We start from the raw sequence: 26,289 nt of genomic DNA, 5'->3' as shown, positions 1-26,289 counted from the left end.
GAGCCAAGCAGGCAGGCCCGTTCATGTGTGTGGAGGGGGTGAGTGTGCCCCTGTACTTGAAGAGGGTACGCATGCCTTCTGCCCCTTTGTTCAGGAAGTGCTACCACCCCAGTTTTCTCAGATGCCTGGGGGATTGAGGAGAGCCTTTCGTTGGACTTTCTCATGACCTCAAAACTATAAGCTGGTAAACTAATAAATTCCCATTGTTCAAGCCAATAAATTTCATGGTATCTGCTTTGAGCAGCTTAGCAAATTATAACAGGTAGAAATCATACTTTATTCGGTTTTGTTTTCATTTCTTACACACAAATTCATAATAATTACTCAGTAAATGCCAACTGAAAGAGTTTATTGATAAAAAGAAAAATAGTATATGGGGTAAGCAGAAATTGTGAGGTTATGAGAATAATTTTATATAAATTTAATATATTCAGCTTGATTCTAAATGCAGTTGGTGAGAGGAAGTCTCTAGGGCTGCATGCTCTTCAGTGCAGCATACAGTACTGAGCTGATTATAGTTGTTAGAGGATGAAAAGCCCTATATTTTTAATGGGCAAATTCTTAGTTTGAATATAGGCTACAGTCAGTGTGTGGCTAAGCAGTGATCTCTCTCGTTAAAGGGGCTCCAGTGAACCCTTTGAATTACCTTCACACCCATTGAGGGTTTTAAGAGTTTGGCCACTTTCCACACATGTGAAGGCAACACCACGTCAGATGTGAGAATGAGGTGGCTGGCTTTAAACTTCGGTTGGCACGAGAGACGAGTGGAAAAAGTAGCAGATACTGTTCACATGTAGTGGATACTGGAAAGAGTTCTTTCGCTGGACTTCATAGTTGTGTGAATTAAAATGTGTGATTCAGAACAAGAGCCTCCTTTTGACTGATTTTTGTAGTGTTCTTACATTCTCTTGTTTTCCTATCCCATCCAGATGTGGAAAAGATGTGCAAGGAAGAAGGGGCCATCCTAATATTTAGGTTTGGTGAGGACATCGCAGGTACTGATATTATGTGGGAATTATGATTTGCTTATATACATACGAGAACACGGTTTTTCTTTTCCTTTTTTACTTGCAAAGGAGCCACCTCTTTCTGGACCACTGTTCTTCTTAAGTCACCGCTGAGGTATTTGCAAAACAAGCCAGCAATTACAGTTTATCCTACTATTATATTCACCAAAGGAGAACAAAGCATCTGCTAATAGAAAGAGTCTGGTAAATAATGGAAAAAGCCCAGCAGTCACAGGACTTGTGTTTAAAACTCTGTTCAACTATTTACTCTTAACTTGCCATTGACAAATCCTTGAATCGTTCTGAGTCTCTCCTTTCCACATTTGCAAAGTGGGGAAAATAGTGGATTAAAGAGATGACGCGGGCACACTCTGCCCAAAATAAACATAAGTTGAATATTTACAGTAATATTATTATTTCGTGGTTACAACTAAAACGTTTTTTCTCCTTTTGCTCTCAGAAATGCCTTTGGTAGAGTTCAAATTCTTTTTCAAACGGCCTGTCCTTCTTTGGTGGGGTTCCAGTAACACGCTGTTAACTCGAGTATACACGGCTGCAATTTATGTTAGCTTCCCTTTTCGAGGGTTCAAATAGTCTATTTAGAGAAAGCATAAAAGTACAAAGCAAATATTTCAGCATATGCCATCAAATCTTGGAAAGTCATCTAAAGGAGAAAAGACCGCCGCTGAGGAAGGAAAACGGCTCTTTCCTGGGCATCATTTCTGCTCTAGAAAAAAGGCCCCGATGTTGCAATATTTTTCAAGGCAGAATATTGTCCCAGATGGAGGAGGAAACCTTGACAAGCAGCAAAAGAGATACGTGGGGTTCCCAGGCAGTGCCGGGAAGGGGTGGCGCGCTCGGGGCTCAGAGTCTCGCAATTCTTTGTTGCAGGGGAGAGTTTGGGGGTGAGGGGGAAGTATTAATTATTTCTGTGGAAGAAATGACTCTCCCTTGGAGCGGAAACCATCGCAGTCCCTAACCCCCGCCCCTCCCTGTCCTTGCGGGCCCCACAACGTGATCGGACTGCGGTGCCTTTAAGACTTTTTGCGTGCTGCACATGCTCAGCTCTTTGTGTGTTGTTGGAGTTTTTCTTTTAAGAACGAAAAAAAAAAAAAAAAAAAAAAAAGAAGAGAAATGGGCAGCTGGATGGGGCGGAGGGAGGGGAAGCGCTAGGGAGAAAGCTTCACTTTGGCGGCTGTAGCCCGCGGACAGGAGGGCTTTTTCCTGCTGAAGCTGCGAAGCCCGTCCCGACCTCTCATTTCTGGGGCTCGGGAGGCGCGGGGAGCGGCGTGCCGGGTGTCCCTGCGCGCCGAGGGGAAGGGCAATGCGGGCACTCGGGTCAGACCGGGAGAGACCGGCCTCTCCTCGGCTCCCGGGCCGGGCGCGCTGGGCGTGCGCGGGGGAGCCCCGCGTCCCCGTCGGAGGCGGGGCGAGACCACGGCGCCGGGCGGGGGGCGGGGGTGGGGGCGCTGGGCGCGCGCCAGGCTGGGGAGGCGGTGGAGCCCCGCGGCCTGCAGCCGCGGCCCGGGAAGCTGCCTAAGGCCGCGGAAGAGAAAATGGCTGCTGGGGGGGCCGCTGGCGCTCCGCCGGGCCGGGCGGGGCGGACCCTCGCCTCCCGACGCCCCCTCCCGCGCTGGGCGCGCCCACTTCTGGGCTCGCGCTCGGCCCCCGCCCGCCCGGGCGCGCGGCGCTCGGAGCCGAGGCAGTTGGCTCGAGCCGCGGGCGAGGCGGGGCCGCGCGCGGGGTCCCCTCCCCCTGCCCGAAAGGTCCCCTGCCGAGCGCCCCGCGCAGCCTGCGCCGCTCGCACCTCGCCCGCGGCCCGGCCGGGCGCGTCGCGGCTGTGCGGTCCTCCGGCTGGGGACGGGGTGGGGAGCCCGCGAGGCGACACCCGAGCGCAGCTGGAGGTAGCAGAGCGGAGGCGGCCGCGGCTGGGAACTGTCCCTCCTGACCTGGGAGCGGGACGGGGGCAGGCGCCGGTGAGGAGGCGGAGAAGCGGCGGCGAGGCTTCCCCCGTCCACGTTGCTTGCCAAGAGCATCCCTGTTGGCGTCCGCGAGCGGAGCCCCACCGGGCTGGGGCGCTGGGGAAGATGGAGCCGGGGGCCCGGGCCGGCGCTTGTACCCCGCCGCCGCCGGCCTCGGGGCTGTGGAGGGCTCGGCCGGCGGGCGGCGGAGGGGGCGCCTCCTCCTGGCTGCTGGACGGGAGCAGCTGGCTGCTGTGCTATGGCTTCCTCTACCTGGCGCTCTACGCGCAGGTGTCCCAGTCCAAGCCCTGTGAGAGGACCGGCTCCTGCTTCTCCGGCCGCTGTGTCAACTCCACCTGCCTCTGCGATCCGGGCTGGGTGGGGGACCAGTGCCAGCACTGCCAGGGCAGGTTCAAGTAAGTGCCTTCGCCGGTCCCCGCGCCGCAGCCCTGCCCCACCCGCGCCGCGGCCTAGGGTCCCCCGGCGCAGGGGGTATCCCGGCCCGCGCGCCGTGCCCGCTCCGACCCCGGGCGCTTGGGGGGGGGGGGGGGGGGATGCGGGGTGCTCCCGGCTCCGCGAGGAGCGCGGACGGATGTGGACGTGAAGTCTTTCCTGAGTGACCCAGATGTCCGTAGCGACTTCTGACCCCGTGCTCATCAAGGCCATTATCACACTCACCTTACGGCGCCAAACATCATTTTGTTAGGAGAATATTTTTAATCAAAATTTATGGAAGTAACTCATAAATACATGCACATGGTGAAAAATTCAAGCAATACAGAAGTATAAAGGTTAAACGTTATGGTCACCAGTACCTCTCTAGAGGTAACCACTTTTAATATTTTAGTTTGTTTAGGAATAACAGTGGTCATAATGAGTGGAGTTTATGATGGGCTTACGATGTGCCACACAGTGCTTGAGGTGAATGATCTCATTGGAGTCTCACAACAGCTCCATGAGTTACTAGAATCTTTAGACTAGATTTACAGATATAAATTGAGGTAGTGAATTTAAGTAACTTGCCCAAGGTTACAAGGTAACAGAAAGACGAAAGGACAGAGAATGGTTTCCAAATCAGCCAGTTTAACTCCCATCTAGAGTAGTCTGCACTTTCAGCCAGCATACTACATTGAATTTGTTAGGAAATCTTGAATTGGAAATACAAGGGTGGATTTGGGCTAAATGAAAGGATGAAATACCTGGACTTCTTTTATGTGGTGAAGATGACTTTTCTAACTGGTTGTTTCACTATCAGCTGTTGTGTGGGAGCATCAGTTTAGTTTTTCTGAAGATCAAGGCTTAAGGAGCTTGCTTTACAACTTTAAAGATACTCCCTATTGGTTGGTGTTTATTGCACCTGCCTGATATGAAAAGGAATGGGTGGATGTGGGAGCAGCAGCAAATAAGTTAGTTGAGGCCATTAGGGTAGCCATCTGACAACTTGTAGATAACAGTTAATAAAGTCAGTCAACTTCTTCCTCTTCTAGTTACTCAACATGAAGTTTGTTGTTTGGTTGTGGCTCTGAAATTTCACTATGTAGATTACTAATCTAGGCTCTTGGCCTCTAAGGCAAAGGCAAGAAATGACTAAGGAATATGGTTCACCTTATTAATGTGTTATAGGACATTTTTCCACCTGACATGTTTTCCTATTTATTTATCCTGTTGCTGGTTAAAAAGCACCCCTTAAAACTCACTGTAAAATGGTATGCTTTTTAAAAATGGTGCTTTTTGATTTTAGTTAAGATCCTCCCATTTAAATTAGTTGACAGCAGTTTTTTGGATGTGAAATCATAAAATGAAGCTTTATGAAATTCCCCTGCATCAAAATGTTTAAATGTTTCCTGTGCTTTTATACTTTCAGAAGTTAGTATAGTATTGTAGTTTTTAATACTTTTTTTTTTTTAATTTGGGAAAGGTGCTAATTAAAAGTTTAAAAAGGGTTTCAAGACAAGGAAAGATAGCTTGTTGAATTGTGCTTGTTAGTAGCCTCTTTTACCTGTTCAGTGTTCTTAAGTTTTTTTGCTATAACAGTTGCAGCCAGCTTCTCTGCTTGGCAAGGGAGAATTTTGAACATCTAAACTGGCAGTCCGCAGTGCAAAAATGTCATATCCATTTTTCAAAACATCTTTTTATACATAAGTAGGAAGATTGCCTAACTGATATGTAATTTAGGAATATTGGCGTTTTGGTGGGTGGAATTTGCTCCATTTTTTAAAAAAGGGCAAAAATCGTTGTAGTCCTGAGAAACTTTAGTGCATTCTATAGTAGTGGAACTTGTTAATCAGCTGAATCAGCAGCCTGTGACCTCACTAGCAGGTGCCCCGGTTATTAAGAAGGATCACAGATCAAATTAAAACTAACTTAAATAACATTGAGAGATGGCATCTGTAAGCATAATACATTAGTGACTAAAAGAGGAATAGATTTTTAATGTAGATCCAGTTAAATAACAATAAACCCTGAGCTAATCATTGACCATTCATCATTGCCTCAGAAGCTCTTATTTCCTATGATTCATGTTACTCTGTTGGTAAATGCTTTTTCATTTCTCTGAGGAATACAAGCTATTAATTAAAGTAAATATCACTGGTACTACTGTCTGTGTCTTGTTATACGCACATACTCTTAGAGGTAAAGAAAATGTGTTATTTAATGTCACAGGAAAGAATCACATTTAGAAGAGAGAAATTTTTCCTAGTAAAATACATGCTAAACTATGAATGGTTGATTTTGAGGATGGTGGCCTGTTTTATTTGGCATTTGAAATAATAACATAGTGGGAAAGACTTTAACTGGAAACTCTCACTTCATTAGTTATTTTGAAAATCTTTTACTTAACTGAAGGATAGCAACCTAACAAACAGACATCATACATGATTGATCAATCTTGGTAAGCAGGTGTCAAAATTAATTGGCTGGTTCCATGGTAACTTAGCTTTTTTTCTACTATAGGGATTTCACTAGGGAATAAAAGTATCCTTCAAATGCTTCTCTAGAATAGAAGATTGATGGTTGGGGGGAGAAAAGCAGAAACAAATATGGTATTAAAAGTGATACTTCTGTTCTCTTAGCATTCATTCCAGTCTTCTATTTGTTTCCATTTGAAAAGAATAAAACATTCAAAATTACAAGCCATTCCTCACTTATGAGGTAAAACAAAATGAACACTGATCTTCAGCTAGACTAAAGGATTTTGGACTGAGAATCAGAAAGGACAGTGCCAACTGAAATATAATAAGGACATTTTTGGGACTTGGAGTTGTCCTCAATTATATTGCAGAGACAGATGCAGGACATTATACATCCTGCCATAACCCACTAAATGGACTGGGAGAGAGTGTAAACTACAGCATAAACTATAATCCATGCTGTGTAGCATGCTTCAAAATGTACTCTCAAATGTAATGAATGTACCACACTAATGAAAGTTGTTGATGTGGGAGGACTGGAGGGTATGGGGAGTGGGGTATATGGGAACCTCTTATATTTTTTAATGTAACATTTTGTGTGATCTATGTATCTTTTTAAAAAAAGATAAAAAATAAAAAATAATAAGTGCATATATATGCTGATTAGAATTGTATTTATTTGAGTAACTTAGTAAAATACTAGGCTAGCAAGCATTTTGCTAATAAACTCTGTTTGAATGAATGATGTTTTTATTTCAGAAGCTAGTTCTTTCGAATTTTTTTGTGGAGTAGTTGGAATTTCTATTTATTTAAATTTATTTTGTGCTCAGATTTGGAAATATTCTTGCTAATGTGACTTGGGAATCTATGACATCTAATTTCTCTTAGGGAAAGAAAATAACCTAAATTAATGCTTTGAGATCTGAAAATATCACACTGTACTGTAAAATATTTATAAAAGTATTTTTATTATAAACACATTTATTGAAAAATTTCAGCAATCATCTTTTAAATCTTATATGGGTAATTTACATGGCTAATATGTATATTATCTAGATACTTCCTTTAAACTCTTAGGTTAGTCAAGCATGAATACTGAATTTCACACACATTTATAAATGAAGTATTCTATTTCTAGTTACAGCAAAATGAAGATATAGTTTTAGGAATTAGGTTGTTATTAAGAACCAAAAGAGGCAGGTTTAACATATAAGCATTTTGCCTTAGAGAATATTAAAAAATTTTACATATATACAAATATATTTGGAATCCTTTTTGTTAATATTAGGGACACGCTTAGTCACTATAAAGTTAATTTGAATGTTCGCTGTCCCCAGATCTTTTTTATTTAAAAGTAAAATTAATATATAAATGAATTCCTTTTACTTCATTAAAATACATAATCACACAATAATTTCAATTGATTGTTTCTAGACTCAAAATTAATAAAGTAAATTACATATCCTGGAATGGTCACCAAGGCAATGTGTCTCCATAAAGTCTAGTTTGTCATTTTTTTTTCTTTGTGGATTTTGCTCTTTGTGTCATTTTTAAGAAACCTTTGCCTAAAACTAGGTGCCAAAGATTTTCTTTGATGTTTTCTTCTAGAAGTTTTGTAATTTAGGTTTTACATTTAGGTCTGTGGCCAATTTTGAGTTGATTTCTGATATGGCGTGAGGTATAGAATTAAATTAATTTCTTTTGATAAGGATATTTAATTGTTCCCACACCATTTGTTGAAAAGACTGTCCTTTACAGAAGTACCTTTGCATCTTTATTGGAAAACTGTTGTCCATATATTTGTGTTTCTATATCTGGATTCTTTCCTCTCTTCCATTGATCTCTATTTGTACACCAGGATATCAATATCTTGATTATTGTAGCTGTATAGTAAATTTTGGAATCAGGGAGTGTGAGACCTTCAGTTTCTTTCTTTTCAGTTATTTTGGTTACTCTGTTCTTTGAATTTCCATATGAATATTAGAATCATCTTCTCAATTTCTGCAATAAAAGCCTGCTGGGATTTTGTTTGGGATTGTGTTGCATCTATAGATCAATTTTTGGAAAATTGACCCCTTACCAATATTGAGTAATTTAATCCATGAATACAAACTCTCTCTCCATTTATTTGGGTTGTCTTTAATCTCTCAGCAATGTGAACAGGTCTTGCACCTCTTTTGTCAGATTTCCCTGTAAATATTTCATAATTTTTATGTTATTGTAAATTTCATTTTGTAGCTTTAATTTCTGGTAGTTCATTACTATTATATAGAAATACAATTGATTTTTGTATATGGATATTGTTTTCTGCAATATTGCTCAACTTATTAATTTTAGTAGATTTTTGTATATTCCATATGATTTTCTACATTGACTAATTTTGTTGTCTGTGCATAAGGATACTTTTACTTCCAATCTAGATGCTTTTATACATTTTTTTGCCTTATTTCACTGGCTAGAAGCTCCATTACAATGAATAGTGGTGGTGAGAGTGATAAACCTTGTCTTGCTCCTGATTTAGGGGAAAATATTCAATCTTTAACCATTAAGCATGATGTTATCTGGAAATTTTTGTAGATGCCTTTTATTGGGTTGAAGAAGTTCCTTTTATTCCTAGTTTACTGAGAGTTTTTTTAACTAGAGTTGGGTTGTGTTAAATTCTATTTCTGTCTCTATTGCAATGATCATATACATTTTCTTTTAAAATTTGGTAAGATAATGAATTACATTGCTTAATTTTTAAAAAAATATTTTATTAATTTATTTCTCCCCATTCTCTTGTTTTTCACTTGCTATGTCTGTTCCCCTTGTTTCTTTAGGAGGCACTGGGAACTGAACCTGGGACCTCCAAAGTAGGAGGACGGTGCCTAAACGCTAGAGCCACCTCTGCTCCCTGCTTTGTTGTGTCTCTCATTCTGTTTTTCCTCCCCATGTCTCTTGTTGTGTAATCTTGTTGTGTCAGCTCAGTCTGCCTGCCTGCTGCATTAGCCAGCTGTCTTCTTAAGGAGGCACTGAGAACCTCTGCTCCCTGCTTTGTTGTGTCTCTCATTATGTTTTTTCTTCTTGCATCTCCTGTTGTGTCAGCTTGCCATGCCTGCCTGTTGCACCAGCTTGCTGTCTTTTTTTAGGAGGCACTGTGATCTGAACCAGTGACCTCCCATGTAGTAGGTGGGAGCCAAGTCACCTGAGCCACATCTGCTTCACTGCATTGCTTAATTTTTTGAATGCTTAACCAACCTTACATTTCCATCTGAAATGATGTGTTTTTCTCTTTATATATTGGTTGGACTTGATTTGTTAAAATTTAGTTTAGAATTTTTATATCTATATTTTTGAGGGATATTATTCTCTATTTTTCTTTTCCTGTAATCTCTTTGTCTGGTTTGGGTACCAGGGCAATTCGAGCCTCATACAATGAGCAGGAAAGCATTCTTTCCTGTTCAGATTCCTGAAAGAGTTGGTGTACAATTGGCATTATTTCTTTACTATGTGTTTGGGAGATGTTACCAGTGACCTCCTCTAGGCCTGGAGTTTTTTTTTGTAGTGAAGTTTTAAATTACAGATTCAATTTCATAAATATATATAATATATATAGGGCTATTCAGATAGTATATTTCTTCATGAGTCAACTTTGAAAGTTTGTGCCAAGGAATATGTTTCACTAGGTTGTTAAAATTTATTGGCAGGAAATTCATAATCTTTTGTTATCCTTTTCTGTCTGTAGAATCTATGTTAATCTATCCTCTTGTATTCTTGACATTGGTAATTTATATAATTTTTTTTTACCCTGATCTGTCTGACCGAAGATTATCAATTTTACTGATTTTACCAGAGAATCAATTTTTGCTTTCACTGATTTTATCTCTTTCTCTATTTTAAATTTCATTCATTACTTATGTGATCTTTATTATTTTCTTTTTTCTGCTTATTTTGGGTGTATTTGCTCATCTTTTCTTATTTCTTAAGGTAGAATCTGAGATTTTTTCATTTGAGACCCCTTTTCTTTTCTAATATATGCATTTAGTGCTGCAGATTCTTCCCTAAGTACTACTTTAGCAGAATCTGAAAAATTTGAATACCTTTTGTTTTTGTTTTCATTGACCTTGAAATATTTATTAATTTCACTTTTGATATCTTTCTTTGACTTATGGGTTATTTAGTATGTAGAAGGGTGCTACTTAGTTTCCAAATATTTTGGAGATTTTCCAGAGATATTTTTTATTTATTTCTATTTTAATTCCATTGTGGGCAGAGAAAATACCTTTGTATGATTAGAAACCTTTTTAATTCATTGGCCAGAATATTGTCTGTCTTGGTAAATATTCCTTGTGTGCGTGAAAATAATGTATATTCTGTTGATGGATAGGTGTATTGCTCTATAAATTTTTATTAAGTCAAGTTGGTTGATAGTTTTGTTCAAGTTTTCTATAACTCTTCTGATTTTCTGTCTACTTCTTTTATCAGTTACTGAGAGAGGGATATTGAAATCTCAAACTGTAATTTTGCATTTGTTTATTTCTCCCTGAAATTTTATCTGTTTTTGTTTCATGTATTTTGAAACTCTGTATTAAGGGCATAAGATTTTGTATAATGTCCTATTGATAAATTGATCTCTTTATCATTATGAAACAACCATTTGTTGGAATGACTATTCTCTTTCCATTGATTTGTCTTTGTACCTTTGTTGAAAATCAGTTGAATAGTTATATCTATCTATAAATATGTATTTGTATCTATATCTAATTTCTCAAGTTTGTTGCGTTCCATTGATCCATGTGTCTCTCCTTTCATCAGTTTCTCACTTTCTTGATTACTATATCTTAATAGTAAGTGTTAAAATTAGTTAAGTTTGGGGAGCAGGTGTAGCTCAGTGGTTGAACAACTGCTTTGCATGTATGAGGTTCTGGGTTCAATCTCTGGTACCTCCTTAAAAAAATAGTTAAGTAAAGTCTTCCATCTTTATTCTTATTTTTGAAAATTCTTTGGGCTATTCTAGTCATTTGCTTTTTCCAGATATATTTTATAGTCTTTATAATGATGTCTACCAAAAAAATCCTGTTGGGATTTTGATTGGAATTTTGTTGACACTAGATCATTTAGGGGGTAATTAACATCTGGACAATATTGAGGTCTCCATGTATTCAGCCTAGTATAATTCTTCATTTATTTAATATTTTTTTTTTGATTTCTTGTATTGGTGTTTTGTAGTTTCAGCATATTGATCTTATATATATTTTGTTAGATTTATACCAGAATATTTAATGTTTTTGATACTATTATAAATGGTAGTATTTTTTAAAATTTCAGTTTCCAATTGTTTTGTCAAAATAGGGAAATACAATCGAATTTTGTATGTTGAGCTTGTATCCTGAGACTTTGCCAACCTCACTTATTAATTTTAGTAGCTTTTTGGGGTAGATACCTTAACATTTTCTACATAGATGATTATGTCATCTGTAACTCGAAACAGTTTTATTTCTTCTTTTCCAACTATATGACTTTTTTTTGTTTTCTTCCTCTATTTTACTGGCAAGGACTTCCAGTCTGATGTGGAATGAAAGAGTAAGAGTGGATATTCTTTCTTTGTTCCTGGTTTTAGGAGGGAAACATTTATTCTTTAAACATTATGTATAATGTGGCAGCGGACTTGGCCCAGTGGTTAGTTCGTCCGTCTACCACATGGGAGGTCCGCGGTTCAAACTCCAGGCCTCCTTGACCCGTGTGGAGCGGGCCCATGCACAGGGCTGATGAGCGCAAGGAGTACCCTGCCACGCAGGGGTGTCCCCCGCCTAGGGGAGCCCCACGCTCAAGGAGTGCACCCTGTAAGGAGAGCCGTCCAGTGCGAAAGAAAGTGCAGCCTGCCCAGGAGTGGCGCCCCACACACGGAGAGCTGATACAACAAGATGACGCAACAAAAAGAAACACAGATTCCCATGCTGTTGACAACAACAAAAGCGAACAAAGAAGAAGACGTGGCAAATAGACACAGAGAACAGACAACCTGGGTCGGGGGGAAGGGGAGATAAATAAATAAAGAAATCATTAAAAACAAATTAAGTATAATGTTAGCAGTAGGCTTTTTTGTTGTTTTTTTAAAGATGCCTATATCAGGCTAAGGAACTTTTCTGTTATTCCTAATTTCTGAGAGTTTATCATGTATGGATTTTGAGTTTTATCATAATGCTTTTCTATACCTAATGAGATGGTTATTTGATTTTTTTCTTCTTTAGTCTGCTGATATGGTGAATTTTATTGATTGGGTTTCAAATGTTGAACCAACCTTACATCCCTGGGATAAACCTCAGTTGGTCATGACTTATTATCTTTTATGATACTCTGCATTTGATTTGCTAATATTTTGTTGAGGATTTTTGCTTCTAATTTTATGATATACTGCTCTGTAGCTTTTTTTTTTACTCTTGTGGTGTTTTTTTCTGGTATTCTTATCAGATGATGCTGGTTTTACAAAATGAGTTGGAAAGTGTTCTCTCTTCCTTTGTTTCCTGAAAAACTTGTGTAGAATGGGTATAATTAATAATTCTTTCTTAAATGCTTGGTAGAATTCACCAGTGATGCCATCTGGGGCTGGGATTTTCTTTGTGGGAAGGTTTGTAAAATAATTTGAATTAATGAAATAGATATAGGAATATTCCATTTATTTATTGGTCCATTTCATTTAAGTTGTTCAATTTATGACCATACAGATGTTTACAATATTCCCTTATTATCCTTTCATATTAGGTAGGGTCTTAAGTGATATTCCATCTTCCATTTCTTATTTTGGTAATTTATGTTTTTTTTTTCTTGCTCATCTGCCTAGATGTTTATCAATATTATTATTCTTTTCCAAAATGTGTTTTGGGTTTCATTTAGTTCCACTTTTTTTTCTTTTGTTGTTGTTTTTGGTTTCCATGATTGTAGCTTCCTTTGGTTTTATTTATTTATTTTTATTTTACTTTATTAGAGTGAAAGCTTAGATTATTAATTTGAGGCTTTTCTGCTTTTCTAAAATAAACATTTTAATATTATATGTTTTTCTCTAAGCACTGCTTTATCACTATCTTATATATTTTGAAATGTTATGTTTTCATTTTTATTCAGTATAGTTTCTAACTTTTCTTGAGACTTTCTCTTTGACTCATGGCTTCTGTAGAAGTATGTTGTTTAGTTTCCAAATATTTAGGAATTTACCAGAGATCTTGTTGTTATTGTTTTCCAGTTAAATTCTGTTACAGTCAGAGAACTTATTTTGTATGATTCTAATCCTTATAAATGTGTTAAGATTTGTTTTCTGGATAATATTTGATGTGTCTTGGTGAATATTCCATGCGTGTGTGAAAGAATGTCTATTCTCCTGTTGAGTGGAGTGTTAAAGAAATGTCAGTCAGGGAAACAGATGTGGCTCACAGCAGTTGGGCTCCCGTCTACCATATAGGAGGTCCAGGGTTCAATGCCCAGGGCCTCCTAGTGAAGGCAAGCTGGCCCTAGCAGCAAGCTGGCCCCCGGGAAGGGCCAGCCCATGTGGGAGTGCCCCCTGTGTGGGAATGCTGCCTGTGTGGGAGTGCTCCCCACGCAGGAGTGCCACCCCGGGTGGGAGTGCCAGCTGCTGCAGAGAGCCGGTGTAGCAAGATGACTCAACAACAGACACAGAGGAGAGACAATAAGAGACACAGCGAACAGGGATCTGAAGTGGTATAAGAGAATGATCGCCTCTCTCCCACTCCAGAAGTTCCCAGGATCTGTTCCCTGAGCCACCTAATGAGAATACAAGCAGACACAGAAGAACACACAGTGAATGGACACAGAGAGCAGACGGGGGGGGGGGGGGGGGGGGGGGAGACATAAATAAATAAATGAAGTCTTTAAAAAAAACAGAACAACGTCAGTCAGATCATGTTGGTGGTTAGTTTGTTCAGGTCTTCTATATCCCTACTTGTTCTTCTGAACACTTGAACACTCATAGAGAATGTTGAAGTCTCCAGTTATAATTATGGATTCATCTAGTTGTCTTCTTTCACTGCTGTCATTAGTTTTACTTCTTGTATTTTTAAACTTTTTTTTTTAGGTGCACAAACAATTAGGATTATTAGGTCATCTTGGTGAATTTACCCTTTCATTGTAATATAATTTCCTCTTTGTCATTGATAATTGCCTTTTCTTTGAAGTCTATTTTGTCTGATTTTAATAGCCGCTTCAGCTTTCCTCTCATTATTATTTGCACAGTGTCTTATTTTAATCCTTTTACTTAAAAAAAAAAAAAAAGATTTATTTATTTATTTCTCCCCCCTCCCCCGTTGTCTGTTATCTGTGTCCATTTGCTGTGTGTTCTTCTGTGTCCGCTTATATGCTCATTAGGTGTCTCCGGGAACTTATCCTGGGACCTTCCGGAGTGGGAGAGAGGCAATCTCTTGCAACACCTCACCTCCTTGGTGTGCTGCATCTCTTATATCATATTCATCAGATATATAGGTACAGCACTTAATACTAATCAATGCAGAAGTTCCTTTTCGAGCTGCAGTTATTAGATCTGAGTTCCCAATTTGCAATACCATACTTGTTATCTCTCCATGGGAGCAAGCTCTACTGCCAATTGTGTTTAAGTTCTGCTGTCAGCACTCTGGTAATCATTACTCCACTTGGTATGTCCTTTACCCTTTACACAGCCAGCATGCTGCAGCACTGTTGGCCCTTGGAGGGAAGCTACAGTGTTTCACCTTCCTGGTGCATAGCACTCTTCAGCACTATGAAACAGCCAGTCTGGAGGCACTGTCCATTGTAAATCTGGCCATATCACGCCATCACTGGCTGCTGCAGGAGTTCAAAATAGTGACATACTCTCCGTCCACTTCAGGTGCATATCCAGATGTGGTAGATACTTTTATTGTCACCAACATAATTTTGAATAAAAAAGCTAGATAGAAAATAATATGTGCTATATGACTTTATATAATGTTCAACAACAGACAAAATTACAAGCTGCATGTAAACTATTCCAGAGGAATGGAAAATTTGATCTGTTTCTCTTATGATTTTTATTCGGCTTGTTGGAATTACCATTAAAGATTCCAGTTACTTTCGAATTTTTTGTGTTTGACTAAGGAAGATAAAAGAATGGGAGGTGAGGGCAAGTAGTCTTTGTTTGAGGTAGCTTTCTGAAGTAGCATCTTATCCTGTTTGGATTGTGTTTGAGTGCTTTAATAGCATAAATGTATAGTAAAGACATTAGCATTTTATCTTATATATCATTTTCTCCCTCTGTATTTTGATTATTTATGGAATTATCATATCATAAGTTTGATTCTGACCTTAACTTCTGTGTTTCCTTTTATCTCCTTAATTAGTCATCAAGCTCTTACAAGGTTTCCTATTCTTTCCACATCCATGGCCATTGTTTTAGTAAAATTCCTAATTTTTTCTTGCTTCAGTTGTTGCAGTAGCCCTTTAATCCATATCTACTATTGTTTCCATTTTTTCCCTTGCTATTCTAGCCATTAATTGCTGCCGGAATTTGCTTCGTAGAACACAAATTTGATCATATCTTTCTCCTGTCTGGGGTTGATGCTGAGGTTAGGAGAAGAAGGGTTAGGAGGTTCAGGAGTATATTAAATAAAATTACTCATTTTATTTCTGCCTCATAATTTTTTCTTTAAGATCTTCAGTAGAGCAGGAGTTATACATTGACTAATGCATAAAAGTATTATGCTTACCTTTCATGATAAAAGAATATCATTAAATATTTTTCAATGTTTGTTTAAACCTGAAATCATTACTAGTTTCATTAGTGCTAAGATCTTTAATTTAGAGTTATAGATTATTATCAGCCTGTTTGGAGAGGAGAATGGTGTGTCATATTTATCAGATATTTACTTTTTTTGGTTTGTCCTCATTGCTTATGTTCTCGATTTCTTTCTGCATAGAGAGTTTTTTGAAGCAATTCCTTAAGAGTTCTGGTGGTGACAGAGTCTCTTAGTTTACCTTCATTTTATAGTATCTTTATTTCTGTGATATTTCACTGATTTATAATTCTGGGTTGATAGTTCTTTCTTTTCAGTACTTGAAAAATTTTTTGCCACTTCCTTTTGGACTCCATGTTTTTTTTTGAGAAATCCACTGTTATTCAAATTGTTTTTCCCCTTTAGATAATGTGTCATTTTTCTTTGATGTTTTCATTTTCTTCCTCTTTAGTTTTTAGAAATTTGATTATGATATGCATGAGCATGGAATTATTTGGATTTATCTTGTTTGTTATTTGTTCAGCTTCTTGCTTTGTTAATTTATGTTTTTCAAAGTTTTGGAAGTTTTCAGTTATTATTTCTTCAAATACTTTTTTTAGCTCTACACTCTTCTCTCTTATATCTCTAGTGAGACAATCTGAGATCTTGTCTTATTGACTCTCAGGTTACTAAGCCTCTGTTCATTTTCTTTTTTTCGAAAAAAAGATTTATTTATTTATTTATTTATTTCTCCCCCCACCCCCCTTCATTGTCTGCTCTCTGTGTCCATTCTCTGTTCATTCTTCTGTGTCTGCTTGTTTTCTCTTTAGGTGGCCCTGGGAACCAATCCTTGGGACCTTCTGGAGTGAGAGAGAGGTGCTCAATCTCTTACACCACCTCAGCAACCTGGTCTGCTGCCTCTGTTATTGTCTCTCCTCTGTGTCTCTTTTTGTTGTATAATCTTGCTGTGCCAGCTCTCCACTTGGATCAGCTCGCTGCATGGGCCAGCTTGCCTTTACCAGGAGGCCCTATAATTCGTACCCTGGACCTCCCATATGGTAGACAGGAGCCCAATCGCTTGAGCCACATCCGCTTCCCTGTTCATTTTCTTCAATCTCTTCCCCTGTTTTTCAGATTGGATGATTTTTATTTACCTATTGTCATGTTTAGTAATTCTTTCTTCTGTCATCTCCATTTTTGCTTTTGAGCCCATTTGGTGGGGGTTTGTTTTTTTTTTTAATTTTAGGCACTGTATTTATCATTTTTTTCCTTATATATATCTTCTCTTTCTTTGCTAGATTTTATTTATTTATTTTTTAAAGATTTATTTCTTTCTTTCCCCTTCCCCCCCACCCTGGTTTTCTGTTCTCTGTCTTATTTGCTGTGTCTTCTTTGTCTGCTTCTGTTTTTTTTTTTTTTTTAAAGATTTATTTATTTATTTAATTCCCCTCCCCTGGTTGTTTGTTTTCTGTGTCTTTTTGCTGTGTCTTGTTTCTTTGTCCGCTTCTGTTGTCGTCAGTGGCACGGGAAGTGTGGGCGGCGCCATTCCTCAGCAGGCTGCACTTTTTTCGCGCTGGGCAGCTCTCCTTATGGGTGTGTGTGGGGCTCCCCTTCGCGGGGGACACCCCTATGTGGCAGGGCACTCGTTGCACGCATCAGCACTGCGCATGGGCCAGCTCCACACGGGTCAAGGAGGCCCGGGGTTTGAACCGTGGGCCTCCCATGTGGTAGACGGACGCCCTAACCACTGGGCCAAAGTCCGTTTCCCTGTCTGTTTCTGTTGTCAGCAGCATGGGAATCTGTGTTTCCTTTTGTTGGGTCATCTTGTTGTGTCAGCTCTTTGTGTGTGCAGTGCCATTCCTGGGCAGGCTGCACTTTCTTTTGCTCTGGACGACTCTCCTTACGGGGCATACTCCTTGCGCGTGGGTCTCCCCTAGGCGGGGGGCACCCCTGCATGGCATGGCACTCCTTGCGTGCATCAGCACTGGGCATGGGCCAGCTCCACACGGGTCAAGGAGGCCTGGGGTTTGAACCGCAGACCTCCCATGTGGTAGACGGAAGTCCTAACCACTGGGCCAAGTCTGCCTCCTAGATTTTGTATTTCTATATTTGTTTCAAAAGTGTTCCTAGTTGCTTGTTGGTCCATTTTTCTGATAGCTGATTTAAGATTCCTGTCAGATAATTCTGGTATCTGTGCCATATCAGTGTGGTACCTGTTTTTGTTTTTTCTTAAGTGAGTTGAGATTTTCCTGTTGATATGACAAGTAATTTTGGCTTGCTGTCCTGGATTTTTCAGTATTGTGTGTGATCTTCTGACTCCTATTTAAACATTGTTCTAGGAGGCAGTCTACTCACTTTGTCCTGGTTTGCTTTTTTTTTTTTTTAATACCATCTTTGACTTATAATTTACATGCCATAATATTCACCCTTTTAAAATACTCAATTCAGTGGTTTTTAATATATTTACAGAGTGGCACAAACATTGCCATTATCTAATTTTAGAACTCTTTAATCACACCATAAAGAAACCTCATACTTTTTTAGCTTTCATCCCCTGATTTTAATCTTCTTCCATGCCATTCTTAATCTACTTTATGTAGATTTGCTTATTCTGGACATTTCATGTAAGTGGAATAATACAATAGATGGGCTTTTCTGACTGGGTTGTTTACTTGGCTTAATATTTTCAAGTTCCATCCATGTTGTATCATGTATCAATACTTAATGCCTTTTTATTGCCAAATAATATTCCATTCTGTGGATATACCACATTTGGTTAATTCATTCATCACTTGTACACTTGGGTTGTTATCACTTTTTGGGTCTTATGAGTAATGCTGCTTTGAATTTTTGTGGTAAATTTTTTGAGTGGACATGTGTTTTCATTTCTCTTGGGTGTATACCTAGGAGTGCCCTGGTTCACTTTTGTGGGCTGATATATGAATGCCAGTTTAGTTTTCAAAGCCTCTGCTGTGCTATTCGGCTCTGCCCTGTTTGTTTGCTCCCCAGAAACCATTATGAAACCTGGGTGGTATTCCACACTATAATTCAATTCTGAAAGTTGTTGCTGTGCTGATTATGGTCAGTTTCATGTTTGGGAAGCTTGGGGGTGTGCCTGGGACTTCATACATATATTTAAAGGACTCCACTCTTTGCTGACTTTTGCTTTGTTCAGGACAGAGATGGTTGATAGGAGTCCACTTCACAGTCTTCCCCAGTGGGGAGAGGGAGAACTTATTGTTGTTTTTTTAAAATTTATTTTGAAATAATTTAAATATACAGGACAATTCCAAAAATAATACAAGTCCCATACAGAGAACTCTGACATAGTCTCACCACCCCAGATACCCAGATCCACCAATTTTAAACATATTTCCATCTTGCCCTATCTATCTATCTATCTATCTATCTATCTATCTATCTATCTATCTATCTATCTATCTATCTATCTATCTATCTGTCTATCTAACTATCTATCTATCTATCTATCATGTTTGTGTGTATGTATGTATGTATCATCTATCTTATCTCTTGAACATTTGAGAGCAGGTTGTACATATAATACTTCTTGAACACATAATACATCCATGTACATTTGCTATGATTAAGGTTATTCACTTATGCAGTCACCTCAAGTGCAGTTTGTCAAGTTCAAGAAATTTAACATTGATACAAAACTTACATTATATATTCCATTTTTTCTTGCATCCCAGTAATGTCCTTTTGAACCTTTCTTCCTTCATTATTAGATTCCATCCAGTGTCAAGTATTGCATTTAGTTGCCATTGTCCCTTTAGTTTATCATTCTTTTTTATTTTAAATTGTGGAAACATATTAATATAGCCTACATATACCTTTCCATACCAACACCTCCCAGGCATAACGTTCAGTGGAATTAATCACTTTCACAATTCTGCAGTATCCTCATCGCTATCCATTACTAGAATGTATTCTTCACCCTAAGCAGAAATCCTGCACTAATTTTGCTTTCACCCTTGTTAATCTGTATTCTACTTTCTGTTTCTATAAGTGTGCATATTCTCTGATATTTTCTTTCTTTGTTACCATGTGTTTTAAATTTAACATCCTAAATCTATAAAAATTTTGTTTGCCTTGATACCAACTTAACTTCAATAGCATACATAAACTATGTTCCTGTATCCCTCCATGCCCCCACCTTTATGCAGTTCTTGTCACCAATTACATTTTAATATGTCATGAGTCCGAAACCATTGATCTATCATTATATATATATTTTTTATCCCTTCCCCCCTTTTGGATTTTTGTGTGCTGTCTGCTCTCTGCATCCACTCGCTGTACGTACCTCTGTGTCTGTATTTATTTATTTATTTATTTGTTTGTTTATTTATTCCTCCTCCCCCCTTGTATCTTGCTTGCTGTATGCTCTCAGTGTCCATTCACTGTGGGCTCTTCTGTGTTCTCACTTGTCTCCCTTCTTTTTGTTGCGCCACCTTGCTGAGTCAGCTCTCCATGGCATCTGCGGCCTGGGCTGTGCTCCACGGCTTCTGCGGGCCAGGTGGTGCTCTGTGGCGTGCGGGTGAACCTGCCTTCACAAGGAGGCCCCGGGACGTGAACCAATGGCCTCCCATATGGTAGATGGGAACTCATCTGATTGAGCCACAGCTGCTTCCCTATCATTACATTTTGTGCATTTGTTCTTTAGATTCTGTAGGAAGTAAAAAGTGGAGTTACAAATAAAAAATGCAATAGTACTGGTATTTATATTTATACATGCCATTATCTTTACTGGAGATCTTTAGTTCTTCATATGGCATCAGTCAATTGTCTGTTGTCCTTTTCTTTCAAATTGTAGAATTCCCTTTAGCCTTTCTTGTAGGGCTGGTCTAGTGGTGTTGAAGTTCCTCAGATTTTGGTTACATGAGAATATCTTAATCCCTTTTTCATTTTTGTTTGGTTATATGAGAATATCTTAATCCCTTCTTCATTTTTGGAAGACGTTTTTGTCAGATATAGAATTCTTGGTTGGCAACTTTTTGCTTTCAGCACTTTAAATGTATCTTTTCACTGTCTTCTTGCTTCCATGGTGTGTGATGAGAAATTGACAGTCTTATTGAGGCTCCCTTATATGTGACGAACTGTTTCTCTCTTGACTTTCAGAATTGTCTTTATCTTTGCTATTTGATAGTTTGATTATAACATGGCCTGGTGTGGGCTTATTTAGATTTATCCTTTTGGAGTTGGTTGAGTATCTTGGGTGTGTATATCCATGTCTTTTGTAAAATTTGCTAAGTTCTTAGCCAGTATTTCTTTGACTATATTCTCTTTGTCATTTCTCTCTCTTGTCTTCTTATGGGATTCCACAATGTGTATATTGGTATGCTTGATGGGTTCCACAGATTCCTCAGGCTCTACTTAACTTTTCATCATTCTTTCTTCTTTCTACTTCTCAGAATGGATGATTTCAGTTGTCTTCATGGTCACTGATTCTTCTGTCAGTTCCAAACTGCTGTTGAACCCATCTAGAGAATTTTAAATTTCTGTTACTATGGTCTTTATCTGTTCTTGGTCCCTATTCATAGTTTCCATATCTCTATTGGTATTCCTGTTTTGCTCATTTATCATTTTCCTAACTTCCTTTAGTTCTTTGTCCATGTTTTCCTTAAGCTCTTTGAGTATATTAAGGATCATTAAAAAAAAAGTCTTTGAATGCCCCAGGTCCAGGCCTCCTCATTGATGTTATTAATGTTTTAATCTTGTCTGCCTGGACCATCACTTCCTGTTTCTTTGTATATTTTGTGGTCTTTTGTTGAAACCAGAATGCTGTGACTTTTTAATGTGTTACTGCTGGGATTTAGACTCTGAGGTCTTAAGTTTGTATTGGGCTAGTGTTTTGACAGAGTTTCTTTGAATACAGAAGCTAACAACAACAACAAAAACAAAAACACAGAAAACACCTTTCTCTTATCTTTGCAGATTGACCTGTGAGAGAGCTCTATTTTAGAGTCTATCCTTCAAAGAATTTAGAGAATATCTCCAGGCGTAGAGTCCTTCCTGGTCCTTTCTATATGCATCGTGTCTTGGGCATGTGTTTTTGGCCCTAGAAGTTCCTCCATTTATGTGGATAGGAATGTCCCCTCTCCTGTAGAAAACAGTTTTCTCACAGTCTAGGCACTGCACTATATGTCATACAGTCAGCAGTCCCTTGCCCCAGGCAGCTTGACTTTTGATTACTCTCCCACAGTGCTCTGTAGGAAAGTTCTTTGTGCCACCTTCTACATACAGGGCAAGCTTGGGAACACTGAGTCCTTTAGGCCACCATCAGACAGTTTGTGCTCTCTGGTTCTAGTATATGCACAAGAGTTACTCTGCTCCCTCTGGAACTGGGATCTGGGATTGCTCTGGGAGCAAGAGCAGACTCTTTATTGAACCAGTGGGAACTGGTGGGGGTGGTTTTAAGTGTACTTTTTCTTGATTTGGTGCTTACCCTCTTACTGCAAACCTATAGCTTTTTTTCTGAAACATTGAGAAAGATGTATGTACTAGTTCTTACTAGTTATTTAAAGCTTCTGTGGGGGTATTAGGCCCTGAAATTTCTCATTCTGCCATCTTGATCAGGGCAGAGCCCCTTCTTAATATTATAGGTAAAATATAAGCCTTTAAAAAATTACATCTTTTATGAAAAAATAGAACAGTAACAGTTTTTTTCCATGCTTTGATGTGTTAGTTTTAATGCCAGACTTCATTTGTACTTTTTGACAATATAATTACGTTAATAATGTGTTTTTTTCTTGAAAATAGAATTTATTACTGTAACTTTTTCATGTAAAAGAAATATTAATGTAGCATTTCAAAGCTTAAATTATGAGTTTATAAGAGAAGTGGTATATTATGGTAGAAAAACCTTTTACATATCTTTCCTTTTTTAATGCGAATGAAAATCCTGTGAGGTAGATATTATTAATCTCATTTTATAGTGGAGCTATACAGAAAGAATTGAAACAATTATTTATGCAAAGTCTAAAAACTACTAAGTGACAGATGAATTGCAAGCACATCTTTCTGAGACCCAAACGAGACTCTGGTCAGGAGGTTCCATTTAGAACTCTTTCTGGGGTCAAGGGCAAGTCCCAGATAATTCCAAACAGGCCTCCCATTGGTCCCCTGAGAACTAAGAGGCAGGAATTATGAGGCAACCAATCAGAACAACTATCAACTGGGGCCCCGCCCCAAAGTTAGGGTGGCCTAACCTGGGGCCCCACAGTGGAGTCTTACCCTGTGCATGCAGGCAACCCATGTCTGGGGTAGCTCAGGTTATGTACTTATCTCATTTCTAGAGTTCTTGTTTCTTAATAAACTCTTTCCTCTCTTGCCTTACAAAAAACAAAAACAAACCCCTCCCCCCCCCCCACCAAAATGTGTTTCTGGCTCCTTTTCCTTGTCAAACCACCTATTACTCTTCAAGATTAGTTAGGAACTCATAATATTCTGGATTTCCAGATAGCGTAGGAGTTACTTAAAAACCTGAGATTTGGTATAAGATTGACCCGGGTTTGGGATCTTTTTCTGCCAGTGTTCCAAGAACTTTACAAGCATTTGCTGTGCTGCTTTATTTAGCACTTGACGTGTGTTACTTTACATTTTTAAAGTAATCTAATGAAGTACTGTTTTTATAACTATTTTATACAAAAGGAAATTGATATTCAGGGAACTTGAGTAACATGCCTACTGACTCATCAAGCTGAGATTCCTGTAGCTCTTCTGAAGTTGTGCCTTTCTTTTAATTTCTCAGTCATGTCTTTTTCATTTGAGTGAAAAGAGAATGCTGTTCTAGAGTTCTTATGTGTCTTTTAAAAAATTAATATAAATGGGTGCCTTTCATAGTGCACAAAGATATCAAAAGAAAAGTCTAAAATAATAAAAAAACACTATGACATAACAATATTTTACTTATCTCTAAATTTGATTATTTGTATGTATAAGAGGAGTTCTTAATCATGGATTCACAGATGGACTGTGAGTGGTTGGCGAATCCTCAAATTTAAATGCAAAATATTATTTATATGAATTTTTCAAGGCAGAGGGGCTCTATCCTTTGGAAGATTCTCAAAATCATCTTTGATTTCAAAATGGTAAGATTCATTGTATTATAGGAAAGAAATTCAAATAATGGTCGTTGTGTTGTACAGTTTTTCAAAAATATTTTTAAACACATGCAATGATCTCATAGGTAGTTTTTTCCCCCAAAGAAACCTGGGAAGATTATATAAGGAGAATAAATGAATAATATTCGTGTTATTAATTGTTGAAATAACCACGATGTCTAATCTATATTACATGGGGATATACATATACATGCAATATATACATCTGTATATTTATATACATATATATAACTTCCATTTTTCTATGATGTATATCAGATTGATGGGAAGTGCTCAACCATCCTCTTTCCATGACATGCATCATCACTTTACATTTTGTACTTTTATTTGCTATTTTTATATTGATCTTTTCTCCTAGAACTGTGTGTCAAATAAGAGAGTCTCTAGTTACATGTGGCTATTTACGTTAATTAAAATTAAATTTAAAAAGCAATTTTTTTGTTGCCCTAACCACATTTCAAGTGCTGAATAGCCACATATAGCTAGAAGCTACCGTATTGAGCAGGGTAGATATAGAATATTTCTGTCATTGCAGGAAGTTCTTTTAGGTAAAATTATTCTAGAATGTAAGGTCCATTAGGGCAGAGTATTTTTTGTTTTAATTTTTTTTTTCTTTTTACTTTTTATTTCAACAGATTTATTGAGATATAACTTACATGAGTTTCACTTGTTTAAAGTACACAATTCAATTGTTTTTAATATATTTAGAGAATTGTGCAAGTATACCTATAGTTTTAGAACATTTTCATCATTCCAGGAAAGAAACCTTGTACCTATTAGTAGTTATTCTTCATTCCTTCCCACTCCCCAGCCCCAGGCAACCAAAATATACTTTCCAAAGACTTTGTTTTGTTCATTATTTTATTTTCAATGGCAAGAACAGTGACTAGCATTCAACAAATATTTTTGAATCAATGACTATATATGTGTATATATTTTTCTGTGGTCTACTTATGGAGAGAGTCAGATTTTAGAGTATATTTATATCTGTGACTTATTTAAAATAATTTCAAGGATATCTTATATGATTGGAATAAAATCAAACTAATTTTACACATTACATGTATAAAAAACTCATTAGGATGTGTTTCTGAGGCATTTCACCATCTTGAGCTATCAAGGCACATTATTTTATTAGTTCCAGAAAGGTAATAAAGGAACTGTGTGAGGCAGAATTGTAAGATGGCTATCTTGACCTTTAAGTCCTAGTGTTACTCCCATGCTTATGCTACCTTATATGGCAAAAGGGATTTTATCTGGGTAGGCTTAATCTAATCAATGAGCTTTTTAAAAGCAGAGTTTTCTCTGGCTGCTAGCAGAAGAGGAAGTCAGAGATTTGAAGTACGAGGAAGATTTGCTATGTTGCTGGTTTGAAGATGGAAGGAGTCCTCTGGAAAGGGCTGGAGAGTAGTCTCTCAGAGCTGGGAATGATCCCTGGTTCATAGCTTGCAAGGAAATGGGGACCTCAGTCCTACAACCTCAAGGAACTGAATTCTGATGACAAACTGAATGAGCTTGTTAACTGTTTAGCCCAGCTGACACCTATCTGAGCTTGCAGAGACCTCTGGGCTACAGAACTGTGATAAATAAATGGTGTTGTGTTAAGTGCTAAATTTGTGGTAATTTTTTTATAAAGCAATAAAATTCAAGACCATATTTAGCAAAAAATCATTGAAAGAATGTATTCAAGTTGAGTTTCAGTTAATTAGCTTGCTCAGTTAACCAGAAAATTAAATCCTTGACCATGGTTGTCAATTAAGTTTATTGTTTTTAACAGTAATAATATAGAATAATTTGTAGGTATAACTTCTTATAATTGTTGTTTTACCTCCCTTTGGTTTCTTTGGTCTACAAAGAATGATAGCAATTAACACTAAATGGCTGGCATAAGTTTACTAATTACCATCTGGATATTGGAAAGGAATATGCTCTAGGATTTTAGATGTCTGACCTATTTGGCCATATTTGGCTTACAGTATACCTCTCACATCATATTCTGATCTACCTTTTCAAGCAAAAAAAGTGAATAGGAAAAATATGTTATAGTCAGCACTATCTCTATAATCTTCTGAAATGATTAGTAGATTTGATATTGGTTTAGCCACAAAGGGAAGCGATTGACATTATTGATAGTAGATGAGGTTGAAAAGATTTGCTTACTGTGTAAAAGAGAAATCATTTATATAACTAAAACATATTTGTGCTGTATAATTGTCTCTGCTTTAAGGCAATGTTGAAAGAAAAATGCATTAAAGACCTGGAATTCTCATATTTGGAAATACCATTGTTAGAGTTTCTGTCCCCCTCCTGGCCCTCCCTGCTGTTTTTGCTGTCTGTGTCCATTTGCTGTGTGATCTTCTGTATCTGTCTCTTTTTGTCTTCTCATCTTTTCTAGGATTCAATCCTGGGGACCTCTGATGTGGAGAGAGGTTCCTTGTCAATTGTGCCACCAAGATTCCTGGTCTCTGCTACGCTTCACCTTGACTCTCCTGTTCGTCTCTCTTTTGTTACATCATCATCTGCTGCGTGACTCATTTGCATGGGCACTGGCT

At 38.2% G+C, this 26,289-nt stretch overlaps 1 protein-coding gene across 7 annotated transcripts in view; it reads left to right on the top strand.

Annotated features, from left to right (window-relative positions):
* Positions 1-2,639: 2,639 nt before the first annotated feature.
* The window catches only part of ATRNL1 (attractin like 1), an 899,374-nt gene continuing 875,724 nt past the window's right edge, over positions 2,640-26,289 (top strand). For 5 of the 7 annotated variants that reach the window (XR_011648991.1, XM_058298322.2, XM_058298326.2 and 2 more), the window contains exon 1: positions 2,997-3,384. Coding sequence is in view for 6 of the 7 variants with exons in the window: in XM_058298322.2 (XP_058154305.1) it covers positions 3,095-3,384 (290 nt within the window). In the remaining variant the exon portion in view is untranslated. Of the gene's footprint in view, positions 3,385-26,289 lie in introns of all 7 variants that reach the window. The other 2 variants (XM_058298321.1, XM_058298320.2) reach the window with 2 other exon arrangements.

This window comes from Dasypus novemcinctus, chromosome 6 (assembly GCF_030445035.2).
Source record: "Dasypus novemcinctus isolate mDasNov1 chromosome 6, mDasNov1.1.hap2, whole genome shotgun sequence".
Lineage (NCBI taxonomy): Eukaryota > Metazoa > Chordata > Mammalia > Cingulata > Dasypodidae > Dasypus > Dasypus novemcinctus.
The sequence above is the reverse complement of the archived record's forward strand: the minus strand, read 5'-3'. Positions and strand labels throughout refer to the sequence as shown.